Source organism: Leptonychotes weddellii, chromosome 10 (assembly GCF_054177405.1).
Source record: "Leptonychotes weddellii isolate Sample4059 chromosome 10, ASM5417740v2, whole genome shotgun sequence".
Classification (NCBI taxonomy): domain Eukaryota; kingdom Metazoa; phylum Chordata; class Mammalia; order Carnivora; family Phocidae; genus Leptonychotes; species Leptonychotes weddellii.
In genome coordinates, this window is record NC_138378.1 from 23,043,408 (window position 1) to 23,062,760 (window position 19,353).

Sequence of the window (19,353 nt, forward strand, 5' to 3'; positions counted from 1 at the left end):
TGTAAAGAAATTGGAACTCTCAGGGTGTCTGGGTGGCTCAGTTGGTTAAGCGGCTGCCTTCGGCTCAGGTCATGATCCTGGGGTCCTGGGATTGAGCCCTACGTCTGGCTCCCTGCTCAGCGGAGAGCCTGCTTCTCCCTCACCCTCTGCCTGCCACTCTGCCTACTTGTGCTCTCTATCTGTCGAATAAATAAATAAAATCTTAAAAATAAAAAAAGAAATTGGAACTCTCATACATTGCTGATAGAAATGTAAAATGGCACAGCTACTTTGGAAGACAGCTTGACAGTTCCTCAAAAAGTTAAACATCGTTTATCATATGACCCAGCAATTCCACTCCTAGGTATATATCCAAGAAAGATGAAAACATGCATACACAAAAACTTAAATACTAATGTTCACAGCAGCATTATTCCTAATAGTCAAAAAGTTGGAGCAACTACGTGTCTACCAACTGATGAATGGATAAACAAAATGTATATCCATATAATGGAATATTAATTTGGCCATTAAACAGAATGAAGTACAGATACATTCTACAACGTGGATAAACCTTGAAAATGTTATGCTAAGTGAAAAAAGTCAGACACAAGACATATACTGTATGAGAGTCAAAAGGTGCATTAGTGGTTGCCTGGAGCTGTGGGGAAAAAGGAGTGGGGAGTGACTGTAATAAGTATGGGGTTTCTTTTTGAGTGACGAAAATATTCTAAAATTAGATAATGGGAATAGTTGCCTAACACTGTGAATATACTAAAAACATGAAGTGAACACTTTAAAAGGGGTGAATTCTATGGTATGTAAATTATGTCTCAATAAAGCTGTTAAAGTAAATTAGCAAATTGAATCTGGAGATCAAGTAGAGTTTATCCTGGAAATGCATCATAGCCGAGTAGAGTTTATCCTGGAAAGGCAAAACTGATTAAAAAATTCACCATATTAACAGGGTAAAGAAAAACCTCATGAAACAATCAATTCAGAGTGTTTAACAAAATTCATCCATTCACACACACACACAAAACCAACTCTCAGCAAACTAAGAAAAGGAATATCCTCAACCTGACAAAAATTATTCCTCCCCCCCAAACCAGTTACAGCTAATATCATACAGAATGGTGAAGGTGAATGCTTTCCTTCTCACACTGGGAACAGACTGACAAGGAAGAAATGAAACTGTCCTTTCTTGTAGACAACATGATTGTCTATGTAGAAAATCCCAAGGACTCTACAAAAAAACAAACTCCTGGAACTAATTTTTAAGTTTAGCAAGGTCACAGAATACAAAATTCATCCATGGAAGTCAATTGCATGAATGACAAAATTATAGAGATGGAGAACAGATTAGTGGTTGTCAAGAACTAGGGAGGAGGGTACAGAGGGAGGTGGCTGTGGATTCAAAAGGGTATGACAAGTGATCCTTGTTATGGAGCTCTTCTGTTTCTTGACTGGTGGTGGTCACATGAAGCTACATATGTAATAAAATTGCATAGAACTGAATACACACAAATGAGTGCATGTAGAACTGGTGAAATATAAATAAGAGGAATAGACTGTATCAATGTCAATTTCCTGTGCTATTGTACTATAATTATGCAAAACGTTACCATCGGGGGAACTGGGTGAAGGGTATACAGGATCTTTCTGTGTTATTTTTTTGCAATGGCATGGAGTCCTACAATTATCTCAAAATAAAAAGTAACAAAAGGTCAGTTGTAACTCTCACACTGCTAGTGTGAGTGCAAAAGGTACATCCACTCTGGGAAATGACCTGATAATTTCTTATCAAGTTAAACATGCACTTACCATATGAACCAGCAATCCCACTCCTAGATATTTACCCTAGAGAAATAAACTTCTATTCACACAAAAGCTGTACACGAGTGTATGCAGCAGCTCCATTTGTAACTGTCCAAAACTGGAAACAACTTCAATGTCCTCCAGGGGGTAAATGGATAAATAAAGTGTGGTATATCCAGACTACAGAATACTATTCAGCAATTAATAGTATCAAACCACTGATAAGTACAACCACTTGGACAAATCTCAAAGGCATACTGAGTGAAAGAAGCCATATTATTTGATTCCGTGTATATGACATTCTTAAAAAAACAAAACTATAGTCATGTAAAAGAGTGGTTGCTAGGAGTTAGGATGGGGAAGGGAGTGATTACAAAGTGATAACACAGAGGAGTTTTTTGGGTGACGTTACTGTTGGTATCCCGAATGTAGTGGTTGGTCAAAGGAATCTAGATGTGTGTTAAAATTCACAGAACTGTGTGCCAAAATGAAAAAGTCAATTATTCTGTATGTTAATTAAAAAAAAATACTTTTTTGGGGACTCTAAATCATGTATCTTTCAAAAAATAAAAGACATTTTTAAAAAGACAATTTTGACATTTCAATCTTATATAATTAATACATTCAAAGAGGCCATTTAGAATTTCATTTCCAGCATAATTCCAGATCCAAGGGGATTGAAGAGACTACTATAGGCTTCACTTTATAGTATACAATGGAGCTCACAGAGCATTATATGAAAATTTCCTAACTCAAACTTCAACTAAGAAAAAAGAAAATCAATAGTTTTAATGTCAAAAATGCTCAGTAAACACCAAGTAAAAGAACATTTATTTTAATAACCTTTATTTGAATTGTAGCTGCAGACAACATGCTGAGTAAGTGTCTGCTAATTTTTTAACATAAGCAGATTTAGTTTTGTTGACATATGAATGGTAGTTATAATAATCATTAAATAATAAATAAAAATGTTAAATGACCTATAAATAGGCTAAAAGCCACTCAGATAATTTATAACAAAGATGTATTTTAGAACCTTTAAGATATTAGATTAAAAACCATAGTGTTAGGTCAAATCAAGGAGTATCTGCATTAGAATCAAATTAATTATTGTCTGTGGGGAAGTAAGGAAGTATTAATTATTAATTACTCCATGAAATTTAAGTAAATAATCCAATGTAAAATGGCTTTTAAAAAATATCCTTAAATGTTTCTTGAAGGTATGTAGTATTTTAAAAATGTATTCTAAATGCAACATTCAAGTCAGGGAAATGGTAAATACTATACATTCAAGTTAGCTAAGTTAAAAATATTACTTAGCTACAATTAAGTATTTCTGTAAGCATATAGGTTTCCAATTCTGGCTATGATTATTCTGAATTTACAAAGAGGAAATAGGAGTCAGACTATATATGAAATGGATCAGACCTTTAGCTGCTTCCAGACAGCTTCTGCATTAAATTGAACAATCTAGGGGGCGCCTGGGTGGCTCAGTCGTTAAGCGTCTGCCTTCGGCTCAGGTCATGATTCCAGGGTCCTGGGATCGAGCCCCGCATCGGGCTCCCTGCTCGGCCGGGAGCCTGCTTCTCCCTCTCCCACTCCCCCTGCTTGTGTTCCCCTCTCTCGTTGTGTCTCTCTCTGTCAAATAAATAAAATCTTTAAAAAAATAAAAATAAAAATTGAACAATCTACACAGAAATTCCAATGATTACATAAATCTGTATGTTCTGGATTTCCTTCACATTTTATGGAACATTGGTCCCACTGTAGCTATAATATCTGCATAGGGAGCACTCTGGCTCAGCTCAATAGCCTGATGTTTTTTTAGGACAAGAAAGCTATAAAATTTGGCAGCAGCTTGTTTTTGGTCACTATTTCTGCAGAGCTTCATCAGACTAAAGTACTGCATTCCCATCTTGTTGGATTCCTGGGAAAATAATTAGAAAAGAAGAAAGGAAAGAGAAACAACATCATTAAAAGTACAGCAGGCTTGTGATGCATAATGAATAAAATATTGATATTTTTGGTAAATGAGCATGAAATCCTAAAATGGAGAAATGCAAATGACTCATTAATAAACTTAAAAAACATTATAGGTCATTGAGTATAAGCTTGGTTCATTGAGAAAATGCATGCAAAAGAACTCTTAAAGTGTTATATAAATTTCTGATGTGTTATACAAATGTTAGGCCTTTTAAAAATTTGATGTTGGGGCGCCTGGGTGGCTCAGTCGTTAAGCGTCTGCCTTGGGCTCAGGTCATGATCCCAGGGTCCTGGGATCAAGCCCCACATCAGGCTCCCTGCTCTGCGGGAAGCCTGCTTCTCCCTCTCCCACTCCCCCTGCTTGTGTTCCCTCTCTCGCTGTCTCTCTGTGTCAAATAAATAAATAGAATCTTAAAAAAAAAAAAAAATTTGATGTTAACATAAATGGGCTCTTGTGGAAAGTGAAGTCAGTTTAGACTTGCAGGCAGAAAACAATTCACAGGACTTTGGGAGGCTTCAAATACAATGAAAATTATCAGCCTTATCAGGCTTCTTTTCCTTAAAGGTAGTGGGAGGTGGGGGTGACTATAAACAACTATAGTTATAAATGTAAAATTATATTTATATCTTAGTGGCAGAGGAATATGACTATATAAACATCTCCCAGTTTCTTGGCACAGATTAAAAAGATGTTGGATTCACCATAGGGCGCCTATGAACGTACTAGAAAAAACTGAGATACAATAAAGTATTTAATTATGGATAAAGATAACTCATTTTATGAAGACTAGTACTTGGAATCAGAGTTCTAGAATAGAAGTACAGTATAGTTTTTTTAGTTAGAAATACTGTGATGAATACTGATCAGTATCCCTTGAGCTTCTAATTCCTTTGATAGCTGTGAAGTATTTTTAGAAATACCATATACAGTTTTTTTTTTTTGCTAGTCCACAACATTTAGCAAACTAATAAATTAAATACTTTATCATACTTTATGTCAACAAAAGGAGTGGACAGGTATCAGCCGCCTTTCAGAGATGGCATGCCAAAACTGCTTATTCGCTCTTGAGGAGACAAGATGTGGATTGCCTGACTTTTTCCCCTGGGAGAGAAGAGGGACACCCTTTTCAATTTCAATAATCCTTTTGAAAAATACCCCAATATGCAAGCTGAACACACATGCTTATTTATTCTGTTCCCTCCAGAAACCTCTCTAAAACGAAGGTAAAAGAATAAAAGGTGACAACGGAAGGAGATAAAGACAAAGTGAAAGACTGACTGACTTAGCAGAGTAGAGAAAGTTAAAACCTAAGTGTCAGCAGGGAGGAAAGCCAGCAGAAAACAAGCCAGTGTGAGCTACAGAACCTTGGAAAAGCTCAGGAATTGCAGGTAACAGTATGTTATAAGATGGAGATAAAAATTCCTCAGAAGTCTACTTGGGAGTAGTCAGACCCTCAGGTCCACTCTACCACTTCACTGAACCAGGAGACCATGACTCCAATACCCTGCAAGGAGGCAGGAAGTGGCCTCTCTAAAGATTCCAACCGCTGAGGCTCTAGAGTTGGGATACCAAGCACTGTGGATGGTGGAGAAGTGTCATACCACAAGCTAGGGGTTAAGTGAAATTCTACAAGCTAAACAATGAGACAGTCAAGGTCTTGCCTTCCCCCTCTTGGTTCCTGAACCAGCAGCATCATGCTTATATCTCCTGGGCAGTAGATTTGAAGATTTAGCTCGGAAAACTGACGGGGGCCTGGGGGTTAGGAGAACTACAGATAATGGCGCCTGTGTCTGTGCAAGTGTGTGTGTGTTGCTGGTGGGGGGGGGGGAGGCACCGCCCAGTTATCTCACTATTAAGACCATAAGTCTACAAGCCCCACCCTTGCTTATATATCTTCCAATCTGATTTTTGCTGGCTCACTCTTTTTTTTTTTTTTTTTTAAGATTTATTTATTTATTTTAGAGACAGAAAGAGAGCATGAGCGGGAAGGGCAGAGAGAGAGGGAGAGAGAATCTCAAGCCGACTTCTCGTTGAGCACAAAGCTGAGGTTGGGATTGATCTCACAACCCTGAGATTACAACCTGGGCCGAAACCAAGAGTCTGATGCTCAACCAGCTTCGCCACTGAGGCACCCCCCTTTGCTGTCTCACTTTTGAAGAAGAACAGATAACCAAAGATCTACCAGACATTTGAGTTTAATTTCTAACATTCAAGAGCATCACTAACATTCAAGAGAATCACTAAGCAAACACAGACAATGTAGGGACCAGAAGAAAACTATAACCTATGAAAGAGAAGACTCTGTATCCATAAAACATAATGAGGATGATTATTGAAAGAAAGCAGATTAGTGGTTGCTTGAGGAGGGGGGAGGGGGGCCAGTGGGAGAGATGGGACAAAGGATTATCAAGAGGCACAGGAAACTTTTTGGGGTTGTAGATATATATGTTCACTATCTTGATTGTGGTGATGGTTTCACAGATATATACATAATGTTAAAATTTATCTACTGTATACTTTAAATAGGTATGGTTTATTGTATGTTATTAATACCTCAATAAAGCTGTTAAAAAACTAAATAAATAAATGAAAAGATTAGGATGCTACAAAACAAAAGAATAATTAATAACTAAGAAAAAAACTCCTGGAAAACAAAAAAGGTGAAAGTAGAAATAAAATTCAATAAAAACTGGAAGATAAAGTTGAAGACATTTTCTAGAGGGTAGAAAAAAATAAAAAGACAAGGGGAATTAATATAAGGGATAAAAGATTTTTTAAAAATTAAAGGTATAAAAATATATAAAAATAAATAAATAAAAATTAAAGGTGTAACTCAGGGGACCCAACATCTGACCTGTAGGCAATCCAGAAAGATAGAACAGATTAATAACACGAAGGAAATCTAAGAAATACAATAAAATTTCCTAGAATTCAAGGACATGAACTTTCAGAATAAAGAACCCATTACCTGCTCAGCACAATAAATGAAAAAAGACCCATATCAAAACACATCATCATGAAATTTCAGACCACTAGGAGTAAAGAAAAGACCTAAACATTTCCAGAGAGAAAATAAAGGTCACCTACAAAGGACTGCCAACCAAGCAGCATCTAACTTCTCAGTAACAACGCAAGAAGCCTAGATATGTTCAAAGTCTTCAACATCTGAAAGATATTATTTTCAAACTATATTTAGAGACACCAAATCAAGTTGAAGGTAAAAAAAAGAAATTTTCAGACTTGTACATAGGGTGTCTATCTCCTATGCACTCTTTATCTCAGGAAATTATGAAAGGATGTTAACCACCAAAAAATTCAAGGTAAAGAAGATCAAAGCATTGAGAAATAAAGAAACTAATATAGGAAAGAAACAAAGGAATTCCCATATTATGATTAAGGAATGTCCCAAGATAAAAACTGGGGAAAAGACCTAGAGAGCAGCTAGTCCAATTAGAACAAGAGGATGATAAGCTCTGGAAGGAATATCTGCAAGAAAACATACTGGAACTGATGAATCAATTGACACATTTGAGCATATTAAAAGGGGTTTCATTATATTGTCAGAGAGTTTGAGAAAAGAATTAAGGATGAGTACATAGACACTAAGCAAATGGGAAAAATGAGGCAATGATTAACTCCAAAAAAACCCACTACAAAGTTGACAAGAAAAGAAATGTAATTACACTAATTTTTACATAGTCTTTGTAGCAGTGACTGCTGATTGTCTCTTAATATCCATTCTTGTCTTCTTTCATAGCAATAGAATAATTAGCTGGGCCCAAGGTTGCCAGATAAGGACTACATTTCCCAGATAGATGTGGCAAGGTGACTAAGTGCTGGGTAATGAAATGTGAAAAGTGATACATACAATTTCTTGTTGTACCCTTAAAGGAAATTTTGCTGCTGAACAGAATGCAGACGTGGTGGGTACTTAGCCATTTTTGATTCTGAGAATAAAGAAAATGAGATAAAGGTAACCTGGGTCTCTGACAACTTTGTGAGCATAGCGGCTATACCAGATTATACTTTATCTTTTTAAACCACTGATATTTTGGCTCTTTGTCAAAATCAAACCTACATCATAACTATTACAATTATAACACTGTAAACACTGAATACTGTGCTAAAAACAGACTGCGGTGAGAAAGCTGTAACTATGCTAAATTTTCATTTTACGTTGAAAGAAGTCAACAGATAAAATTTAAAGCTGAAATATCAAGAAAGAACAGTAAGAATATGTAATTAGAAATATAGATATCAATACTAAATGAAATAGCTTAATATAGTTGCCTCTGGTGAGCAGGACTTAGTAAATAAGGAAGGTAGGACAAAAAACTTCTGTTTCCTTCTTAGCCTTATAGCATAGAACTATTGAACTTTAAAAATTATATACATGTATTATTTTGATTAAAATATGTTAATTTTTTTTGAGAGAAAGAGTGAGAGCAGGGAAGGAGGTGGGAGGGGCAGAGGGAGAGAGAGAATTTCAAGCAGGCTCCATGCCCAGCACAACTTGGGGCTCTATCTCATGACCCTGAGATCATGACCTGAGCCAAAATGAAGAGTCAGATACTTAACTTACTGAGCCACCCAGGTGCCCAAAAATATAAGTTAAATTTTAAAATGATCTGTTTTAAACTGTTATAAACTTAGTTTCATATAGAGAATTAGTTGATAGCCTGCTAAACACAAGAATGGGACATACACTAGATGTCTTAGGAGCATGAGTATAGGTAAGAAGTTGATTAGAATATGCAGGCACCAAAAGCAAACTCCCACAGTTAGCCCTGGGTATACTGCTCAAAATCATTTCATTCTAGTGGAATTTGGTCTCAACAAAAAAATAATGAAGACGAATTCATTTTTATTAATATCTAGAAGATTGACATCAACATTTTATTTTTAAAAACAAAAATAGGATTGACAAACCCTACCATCTTACCCGCAAACTATTTAACATCTGAAGAATTCTTCGATTCCATCTCTCTGTCTCAATATTTTGTTCATTCCCTGATGACTCCTGTTTGAATGATTGATAAAATATTTCATTTAAACAAATTTTACCATATGTTTACTATTTGCCAAGCATAGTGTTAGCTGCTACAAGAAACCCAACTATAACACTGGGTCCTGCTAAATAGAGTTTATAGTCTGATGATAGAGAGAATAGGAAACATACAAATATGTATCAATCTTTGCAGGATTATATCTATGCTACCTAGGCAATGAGAGGCTCCAGAGTAGGAGATTTTGCAGTCTGTTTTGGTAATGCATCCAAGAGGATTATGTCCTTACTTTCAAAAGTAAAATCAGCAGTGACTTTTGGTTAGGACTATCCCAGCTCTGGTCAATTTGAACTGAGTTGACAGGAATAAACATAAAGCTATAGAAAAACTGCCTTGTAAAGGCCTTTATGTGAACTTACCTGGTGATAAAGATGGTCTAATTAATAAGTGATGTTTAGCAATCTGTGTACAATTGGATTAGAACCTTTTTGATTTCAAGGGTAACTTGCCCAAAAAAGATCAACCCACTTCCTGTCATATTATCTGAATAGATTCATTCTTTTCAGTCTTTAAAATTTAGCCACCTTCAGAAACACCTCAATATTTAAAAATTGTCAAGTTGAAATCCCTTCACAGGAACTCACTCTAAGTTCTTATCAACTAACACTTTATGAGCTAAGAACAGAACTGGGGATAGGAAGGGTGCTGATGAATCTGACAAAAGAGCAAGTCTACAAAGTGCAGGGGGTGGGGGGGGTAGAGGGGAGGAAGGTGGCACAGAACTGACCTACTTTATAATTTTTCCTAGGCTAGCTCTGACCAAGCAATCATCCTTACCACGGGTACACTGTTTGTCAAGTCTCACTTCACGGGTACCTTTGGAGCCTAGACACTTCCTATCTGTTTTCAATTTCACAGACTCCAAAATGATTTCAGAAAGTTCCAGAATATTCTAGATGATATTTTGAATCACGTGAAACTAAGGGGACTGCAGAGTCCTCATTCCTACCAATTATACTGCCTTCCTGGTCCTGCCGATACAGCTTTCTTTCTTACATTCCAGTGGGAATGACCTGAAAATATGGTCACTTTATCCTGAAGAGTTTTCCAAATCCCTCCAGGTACAATTTACTTTTATTTCTTTCTGGTCTGCCCTGGGATAACTGAGTTCACCCAATTACTGGTGTTTATTATATAGTTAAATACACAAATGCTGTTTTTCAAATATAAAAAGCAGTGGACCAACTCTTTGTTAAGATCCATGAGACTGCAGCTTCACCTATAACTGCACAACTAAACTAACCAGGAAAATGCTCAGAAAAAATAGTCTGTGCGCTTTGCTGAAGCCTGTCTACTTGATCTATCTGGACACCTTACCGCTGAATCCATTGTGTGGAAAGCCCAGTGGATTATTAAAACAGCTGAACTTGTGCTGTGTTGTGGTTTGCTTGACCATGTATGAAAATAACCTGTGTCTACAGAAGCAAAGAGAAAGGTGAAAATGAATCAACCCACTTCTGGCCGAGCTGTTTGGATGTTTCAGGTAAAAAGTTCAGGTATCTATCCTGTCCTAGATTATCTAGAGAATTCAGTCTGTTTTCCACATATGAAAAAGCAATCTAGTAGTCTTGGAACTCATTATAAAGATAATTTATTTAAGAACAAACTAGCATCTGGCACTAATAGCTATTTTGATATTATTCAATAAGAAACTTTTGCTAAAATTCATTACAATCTTAAAAATGCTTTCAGCACTGTGGTACAAAGACTGGAGAAATAAGAACATGATACTTATGGAGCCAGGTGAGTCAGATATTACTTCTGGCTTTGCTACTGAATTGTGTCCCTTTGAGCAGACCACTTTCTTTTTTTGATTTCTAGAAATCTTGGACAGATATAGGCCTTGACCCATATAATGTTTTGGAAAAAAAAAATGCCATGCTTGTTTCTTGTTTTTTCGTTTTCCATTTATAAATAAAGTAAAATTTCAAATGCCCTAAGATGTACCTCTATTATAGCTCTGCTTCTTTAAAGCTGTTGTAAGTTAAAACAGTGATTCTCAATATTTTTAATGTATGACTACCTTTGATAACATAAAAATCTCACAATTTTCTTTCAAATTATTTGAAGTTTCAAAATAAGTTAAAGAAAGGAAAAAGGTCAAAGCAATTCTGAGTATGTTTTATCAAACTACTGACATACCTCTTTGTTGAGATGACTAATTTAAATAATAATTCTAGACAGTAACATGACAGCTCTAAAACCAATTTTTAGGCAAATAAGGTGGTAACTATTTAGGAATAAAGTTTTTTGTTTTTGTTTTTTTGAAGATTTTATTTATTCGTTAGAGAGAGAGAGTGCACAAGCAAGGGAAGCAGCAGGCAGAGGGAGAAGGAGAAGCAGGGCTCGATCCAGGACCCTGGGATCATGACCTTAGCCGAAGGCACATGGTTAACTGACTGAGCCACCCAGGCGCCCCAGGAACAAAGTTTTTAGGAACATTCTCAAGACTATGCATATATTTACCAACTCCACTGTACAATTCTCAATTTCTTGTGCTAAGATCGCATTCATTAAAGAGGATTCCTCAGTAGCTGAAGATACCATTTCAACAATATCCTGCTAAAGCAAATGAGGGAAAGATAGGTAAGTCATCACAGTAGTAGTAATCACAGGAACAATTTTATTTTGTTAATGAATGCTCATTTCTAAAACTAATTTAAAATACTACCTGCATTCACAAAATATTATTTCTGAAATATCCTAGATAGGCTGCCCTGTTTTCCATACGCCTCCACAAATGAAGAACCGGCACATCCCTGTCCTCTTTGCTGCCCATCCTTTCCACTCCTACCTCCTTCACCACTGCAGACCTCATATCAAACACCTTCATAGCTGTGTGGCTAAGACCACTTTCCTTTGAGGCATTTTGTCTAGCCCCAGCCCCTACCTCTATCCTCACACCAGTACCAGGTGGCAGAGAAAGGAGAACTATAAACAGAGGGCTGAAAATGGGGGAAGGGATATTAATATCCCTACCTTGGGCCATGGCAAGATTCTTGCCACCACTGCTGGAGCTGTCACTGGCAAAAGGGGAGAAAAACTGTGTCCTCTGGAAGGGGAGCAAAGGCATACAGGAAGAAGGAATAAGAGAAAGCCAGAAATTCTCCATTCCTTATCATCTCCTTTTTTCATTGCTATAGAAACAGTCGGCCCCTTTTTCATCTTTAACCAGTCTTCAAGTTAGGAGCCTCCTACAACAAAGGGTACTTGATTTTTCATTTCAGCTTTTAAAATTTTTAGTGAATATAAGGATTTGCATTTTATTTTATTTTATTTTTTTTAAAGATTTTATTTATTTATTTAATAGATCGAGAGAGAGAGAGACAGCGAGAGAGGGAACACCAGCAGGGGGAGTGGGAGAGGGAGAAGCGGGCTTCCCGCCGAGCAGGGAGCCCGATGCGGGGCTCGATCCCAGGACCCTGGTATCATGACCTGAGCCGAAGGCAGACGCTTAATCGACTGAGCCACCCAGGCGCCCCACATTTTATTTTTTAATCTACATGTTTGTGGAGACTTATTTTTTTTCTCTCTTAATTTCTATGAATATTCTACATTTTAGGTACTCTCAATTTTGCAGTTACTTTACATAAAAAATGTTTTATGAAAATTTGAAAATGATTAATCAGAATCAATATTTTTCTGTTCTGTCGATGTGTTCCCATTCCTGATTATATTTCACATCTGTTCACTATTTTTGGAAGCAGAATAAGAATGGAATTGAAAATTAAAGCATAAGTATAGAGTAAAGGAGTTAAGAGGGTCAAGAGAACTCCTATATCAATCTCTATACTTCAAGCACTTGGGAAAATCTGTTTTGTTACTATGTTAAAAAATTATGAACTAAACAAACCTGCCTGATCACAATTTTCAGTAGGTGCACTCTAAGAAATGCCTGAGCCCAAATAAGGAAGACAGTATACTGGCAACCCAATATCTCAATATCTAGTATACTATCAAATATTTAGTAAAATACATTGTTTTAATGCATTATAAAATTGTCTTTCCTTGCAAGGGCATTCAGTTCCAATATGGACTGACTTTTTTTTTTTTTAAGATTTTATTTATTTATTTGAGAGAGAGACTGAGATAGAGAGAGCATGAGAGGGGGGAGGGTCAGAGGGAGAAGCAGACTCCCTGCCGAGCAGGGAGCCCGATGCCGGGCTCGATCCCAGGACTCCAGGATCATGACCTGAGCCGAAGGCAGTCGCTTAACCAACTGAGCCACCCAGGCGCCCTGGATTGACTTTGAATTTCCTGAGTGGTTATCAAAATACAGTGATGATGGAACAAACCAGAAAAGCACTAGTTTATTTTTATCTGGTTTGGCTATAATATTTGTATTTGTACAACCACTAAAGTGACAATGGGGAATATATTTTAAAGCACATCGTTTCCAATGATGCTTTTAAATAACTATGTTTTTTTGAATAAAAATTACAGCTTCAAATAAAATTTTTTAAAAATTTTGTTTGGTCATGGATTTTAGATAGTCTTTTGGATTCAAGGTTAAGGTAATTATAGGTCTAAAACATAGTCTTAGAGGTGAGAAGAGTGAATTTATGATCAGAAACAAAACATAGGTGCACTGTCTAGAGTCCTAAAAAATTCTATGATATTGAATGTGGGGCCCAGTAGGATTCTCAGGATATAATTGGATTCAAGTACACTCATCTATTTGATGTACCATGCAAAATGTTACAGTATGAAACTACTTATCTTGTAATTTACTATCCAAGCTTCAGAAAATACTGTTCTGTGGATGAAAATCACGCTTTACATAGTACTGCCACTTACTAAACAAATTACAGAATAAGATGAAATATAAACTATAAATGTAAGAAGACATATCAGAGTCTCAAGTTTTCTTCACTCTGTGTCAGAAAAATAATATTTTTATGATTTTCTTTGATTAACTTACCTCAGAATTAATATTTTTATTGATATCCTCATGAGAGCTATACTTAGATCCATCGATCACATCTTTCCAAGTTTTGGATTGATTTAAGTCTTGCTGGGAATTTAGTTCTTCCATCACGGAGGTCTCTGAATTATTATGGAAATAAAGATTTCACCAAAATATCTTTCAAACTTAAATTGGAATATGGTTGTTAAAAAAGAAAGCTTCTGACAGAAAACTTGGAATCCAAGAATTTAAGCAAAGGGTGTACAAATTTTCTTATAGTTTCCCAAGATCATGTATATTTATCTTCTCTTTCCCCTTGTCTGCTTCTTACGACCTCCACTCCCCATCCTCCATGAACTATCTCCCCCACACTCACTCCAACACATGCACTCACAAGACAACATGGATAGTTCAAGCCCATCTTGGTGTATGGTTCAGTAGATTTTATGCCTTCAGGACAGGTGATCAGGAAGCAGAGATTCATTTACTACCAAAGCTGGTTTTATTATTCCTTTATAATAGTCACAATAATAATCAGTAATTATTAATACTCCATGTATCCTCTAGGCGGATGGAAATATCTATGTCTCAGGTTAATTGTATGGTTTAAATGCTATTCTTATCACTAGGTGACTTTTCATGTTAGCTGTCTTAAAGTGAAACATTACCCTCCTAGATAAAAATAGTTTTATCTGTTGAAGGTTTAGAGTACTGCCTGTAGGGATGGGGGAGATAGGAGGAGTGAGATTAGGAAGAATCCACATAGTATATATACCTCATCTTTTTAATGTAGCTTGTTGGACAAAAATTAATCTGCAGGCAATGCTGATGTAACAATTTCTTTTAAGTTGAAATACTCTTCTAGAGATAGCATTTATACATGGGAATATGGAACTGGATCCCATTTTCATTTGAAATGTAAAATGACATTTTTGTTTCTATAACATTCCCTTCAACACCAACAGTTAGGATGTCTCACCTGTTATGTTTTTGCTTTCCACTTCTTCCCTTACTGATTCCTTCTGTACCAATTTTCTTCCAAGTTTAAAGCCAGAGGACAGAAAGCATTTTGTAAACAACTGTAAAAACATACATTTTTATTTCTTGTTTTTGTACAAGTAAAACAATTCAATAAAATACAACCACATGTGCTAAAAAATGAAAACTATAACTCATGCACACACATCAAGCAAATTAATTCAAAAGTAAGGGGTATTTTTTACAAGTTTATATTCTGTTGTATACATGAATGTAAATATGCATTTATTTATTTATAACCAAACACTGCACCTACATAAAAAGATGAAAACTATTACCATTTTCAGTTCAGCATGAGTCAAATCCTGGGCAGCAGTTGACAGAAGTGTGTCCACTCCTCCCTTCTTCTTCCACATCATCAATCTTTGGGTAGGAGGTGCAAGTTCCAAAACCATAAGTGTGTCCGTAAAGGAAGTAAGTTGTTTATGCATAATTTTGCTACTGATCTCCTTGATTGGATCTATGAGCAATTTCCTCTTTTTGCCTTTTCTCTTCTCAGCAATGTCTAAATATAAGAAATAGGCACAAATGTGATTGGTTGTACAGCTTTGTAAAATGATATTCTAGGCACTACATATCTAAGAAACATCTACCACAGTGTAACCTACAGAGTTGCCATGGGAAGAAAATCCCTTTCTCTCTACTGAAAAATTATGCTTCACAGGGTTTTTGCACAGCTAAAGTATCTGAGTAGCCAACAGTTGATGCATTTTGTAAAGTGTTCCTTCCAAGTGCTTAGGAGGGACTCTGTTGACCTAGCAGGAAGACAACTGAGGAAATTTGGAGCAGAGGATATAATGAGGGAAGTTGCTCAATTTTGAAATTCCCTAAAATATCCATATAATAGGATATTTTGAAACATTAATTTGTATTTGGCCAGTATATTTTTCCCTCCTCCACTGAAATTCATACACAAATTCCAAGTAGGTAGCTAGGCCCATGGGATTTCACTCCTTTAGATAATTTTACCAGGTAGAAAGAAAGCAGAAGTTACGCTTTTCCTTAGTAAAGATGCAAAAAGGGAAGATTAGATTTCCCAGAATGGGTGAAGATCTGAGATCAGATGGAGCCAGATGGAAAAGTAACCTGCCTGCTAATGTGCCTTAGTAAAATCCTGGGAACGTGACAAGTTCCCAGAAGGGCTGCTGTGTGATGACCCCAGAGGCTATATAGACTGGGACAGTGGGTACCACAAATTGTTGTGGCTGATGACCTAAGTTTCCTTTCCACCTGCCACACCACTCCCCCAAATTTTGACACTACATGGCTTAGGGCACACAGGAGAACTGTACAGATTGAAATTTTTGCCAACCCAGTGAGATAGAAGCTCAGAGTTGCATACAGTAAAGAAAAAAACTTGAATGCTTTATTCCTTGCATGCCTGAGTTTATAACTGAAATTCATATCAATTATACCACTTAAAACTATGATGTCCTTACAAGGTCAGGTTATATATTAGATTCATATTTATCTTTTATTCCTAAAAATATGCATGAGGTTAAATGTTAGAGGGCGTAGGCCTCTCTTCTGATCCTTTTATTCTGCCTTATTTTATATTCATTTGCATGTTTATCTATCTTCCCAATCAGATTGTAAGCCTCTTAAAAGCAGGGACTATGTCTTCTTCATTTCTCGGCCCAACAGAGAGTAATGGTTCTGTAACTACTGGCATTGAACTCAGTTTTAGATTTTCCAGTTTCCCAAACTGGGTATATGGCTTGACCATGACTGACAATAATGAAAGGATCACCTCAAATTTCCTCCACACTCTTTCCCTATCATATTGCAAATGTTATTACTGGGTTGACTACCTCCGATAATATTTCACAGATTATCTCACAGTAAATAAGATAGTGTATCAGAAATAAAAACAAAGGGGGGCCTGGGTGGCTTAGTCGATTAAGCAGCCAACTCTCTTGATTTCGGCTCAGGTCATGATCTCAGCATTGTGAGATCGAGCCCTGTATCAGGCTCCACACTCAGTGGGGAGTCTGCTTGTGGATTCTCTCTCTCCCTCTCCCTTTGCCCCTCCCCCCTCAAATAAATAAATCTTTAAAAAAATTTTAAAAATAAAAAATAAAAACAAAAACATGAATGAGTCTGACCTGCAGCATCAATTGGGTCAAGGGTAAATCCTTGTTCTTCATCTGATAATGTTTCATCCATTTTTCCATTTTCAGGTAGACATATATACTCTGGATTATCTGGTTCCACTAATAACATCACCATAAAAGGAATTATTAAAAAAATAATGGTTATGTTATAAGTTAGATGCTTGTATGAGAACGAAAGCAAAAGATAATGATAATTGAAGATTTGTATTGCTAACTGGAGCCAAATCTGATTTTTAGAATCATGTACTTAATGGAGTTGAAGAGACACAGAGATTACATGGTCTGGGGCCCAGTGTCTAGGTGAGTCAAGTAACATCACCTTCTTCTGCACATGTAACATCTAAGGTTAGACTTAGTAGAAACAGTGGTAGCAACCACAATAAATGACCGACATAAATTTGATTATATGTCTGCTAAAAAACTTGTATTCTGTTAAATCATTTAATTATTAGTTGACCCATAAAGAACCATAAGTAAATTTATATCGCCTCTCTTTTTACATTTTAAATTTCTACTATGTGTTAGGAGGGAAATGTAACATCAAAAGAGTGAAGAATCAAAATGGGTTTATTCATGGTTTTAATTCTCAGGAAAAATCAGACAGAAAGACTTTAAATAATCTGAGGTACCTTCACATGAATTTCAAGTAGAAAATATCCCCACATCTGTAATTTTTCTCAAATTGTATATAGATTGTCCAATTATATTACTGCCAATATGGTATTAATATTAATAATTAACAATATTAATAATTAATAACCATATTAATGACAAACATTAATGATGTTTTGAACATGTAGCACATATTACTTTAATGATTCAAAAGCATAGTATTCTTGCAGTGTTTAAACATGCTCTCATACCAAAAAAACCCAATCCTGGTTAAATAACATTGTTGTACATTTCTTGGAGCCTAGTTTCCTATTCCATATTGTCTAGGGTCAGACTCAAGAGAGTTTGAGGGACAACATTCTTTACTATCATTCACTATACTATATTGCTACCTAAACTGTGCAGTTACAAGGCTTAATTTGAATATTAGTATCTGTTCACTTTCTACACAAAGGATAATTTCATCATACCCACTATAGTATCAGGAGGCTCAGGAGGCAGAGAAATTTCTCTGCTCAAATGCACATCTTCTAACAGGATATTTTGATCATCTTGCAGTAGATTGTCTTAAAAAACACAATAAATACTTGTGTCATACAGAGTTGACTCTGTCATTTGTTCACTAAACATTTATTGACATTATTGTATACAGGATTATAAAGTACAACCCTACTTAAGTAGATTTGATTTGTTACATAGACTATCATATTTCAAGCAGGATAATATAAAAATTTATATATATCATTTCCTTTCCTTTATTAAATAGATGTTTAATTTCAGGAGATATTTACTAAACTAATACCAAGATAGTAACCTTATTACACAGCCATGTTTAGATTTCAAATCAAGAAGTAAAAGCTTTCAAAATTCTTTGGTAGAGATTTAAGGTAGAACCACTGTTTTTTCATAATTTTGAAATTTCAAAAAGTTTGCCATAGCCAGCCTTTTAAAGTAAACTAGAGAATTAAAAAAACATTTGTTACTTAGCCATCAATATCTTTAAAATGTGTATTTAGATTTCCTAGTTTTTGTCTACCCTATTTCTATGATTATTTTATAATAACATCATAATATAAATATAAAATTATAATATAAAATGTTGGACAGATCCTTTAGAATAGCTGTTTCACAATTTCTGTTAAGGAAAACAATGTTTTCTAATATATGATCTAATATATTTTGTGAGGAATATATTAACTCCACTCCTTCCCCTTTAAAAATTAGGAATTTGTAAAAATAAAAACAAGTAGTATTTTATAACCTATATGAAAAATGTGTTTAAATAGATGGCTATTCACTTAGACCTAGCCTAAATGTTTAAATACACAATAGATTTTGAAAACTTGTGTAAAAAATATATTGATTTATATGACACAGGGGCATACCTGAAATTTTAGTTTGATTTAATAAACCTATTAATACATTCTAGTATGATTGAAATATCCAATTTCCATATAACCAGACAGCATACCAATCATCTCTCCTGCAGCCCCTTCATCTCCAAATCCATCTCCACTGTCACAGAACAGAGATTTTTCTCCGGCAAGGCTTCCAGAACTATGTTCAACTAAAGGACCACTGGAATTCAGCAATATGTTGTCATCAAAGAGGCTATGTCTTCTGAGAATTTCTGATTCCTCCCCTAAATAAATATATATCATTAATACTGAGTTAGCCATAGAAACATAGAGTTTTAGGGTTAGATGGAAATTCAGATATCTTTTTGTGTAGCCCCTCCCATTTTACAGATAAGAAAAATGAGAGCTAAAAAACTTATTTGAATTGTTCAACTAATGTCACTCAGTTAATCAGTGGAGACTGGATTTCTAAAGCAAT

The 19,353-nt window shown here is 35.7% G+C and overlaps 1 protein-coding gene across 2 annotated transcripts; it reads right to left on the bottom strand.

Annotated features, from left to right (window-relative positions):
* Positions 1 to 2,799: 2,799 nt before the first annotated feature.
* Positions 2,800 to 19,066, bottom strand: RAD21L1 (RAD21 cohesin complex component like 1). 2 transcript variants are annotated; one of them, XM_081832192.1, is made up of 9 exons: positions 18,989 to 19,066; positions 17,988 to 18,083; positions 16,897 to 17,004; positions 15,070 to 15,296; positions 14,733 to 14,832; positions 13,769 to 13,893; positions 11,314 to 11,409; positions 8,724 to 8,801; positions 2,800 to 3,724 (listed from the first exon to the last, which is right to left on the bottom strand). In XM_081832192.1, the coding sequence occupies exons 1-9, from the start codon at positions 18,993 to 18,995 to the stop codon at positions 3,536 to 3,538; spliced, it is 1,026 nt and encodes a 341-aa protein (XP_081688318.1). In that variant the 5' UTR covers positions 18,996 to 19,066; the 3' UTR covers positions 2,800 to 3,535. The 2 variants fall into 2 exon arrangements, with proteins under 2 accessions (XP_081688318.1, XP_081688319.1); XM_081832193.1 differs by lacking the exon at positions 18,989 to 19,066 and having other exon boundaries at positions 17,992 to 18,077.
* Between the last annotated feature and the right edge of the window lie 287 nt (positions 19,067 to 19,353).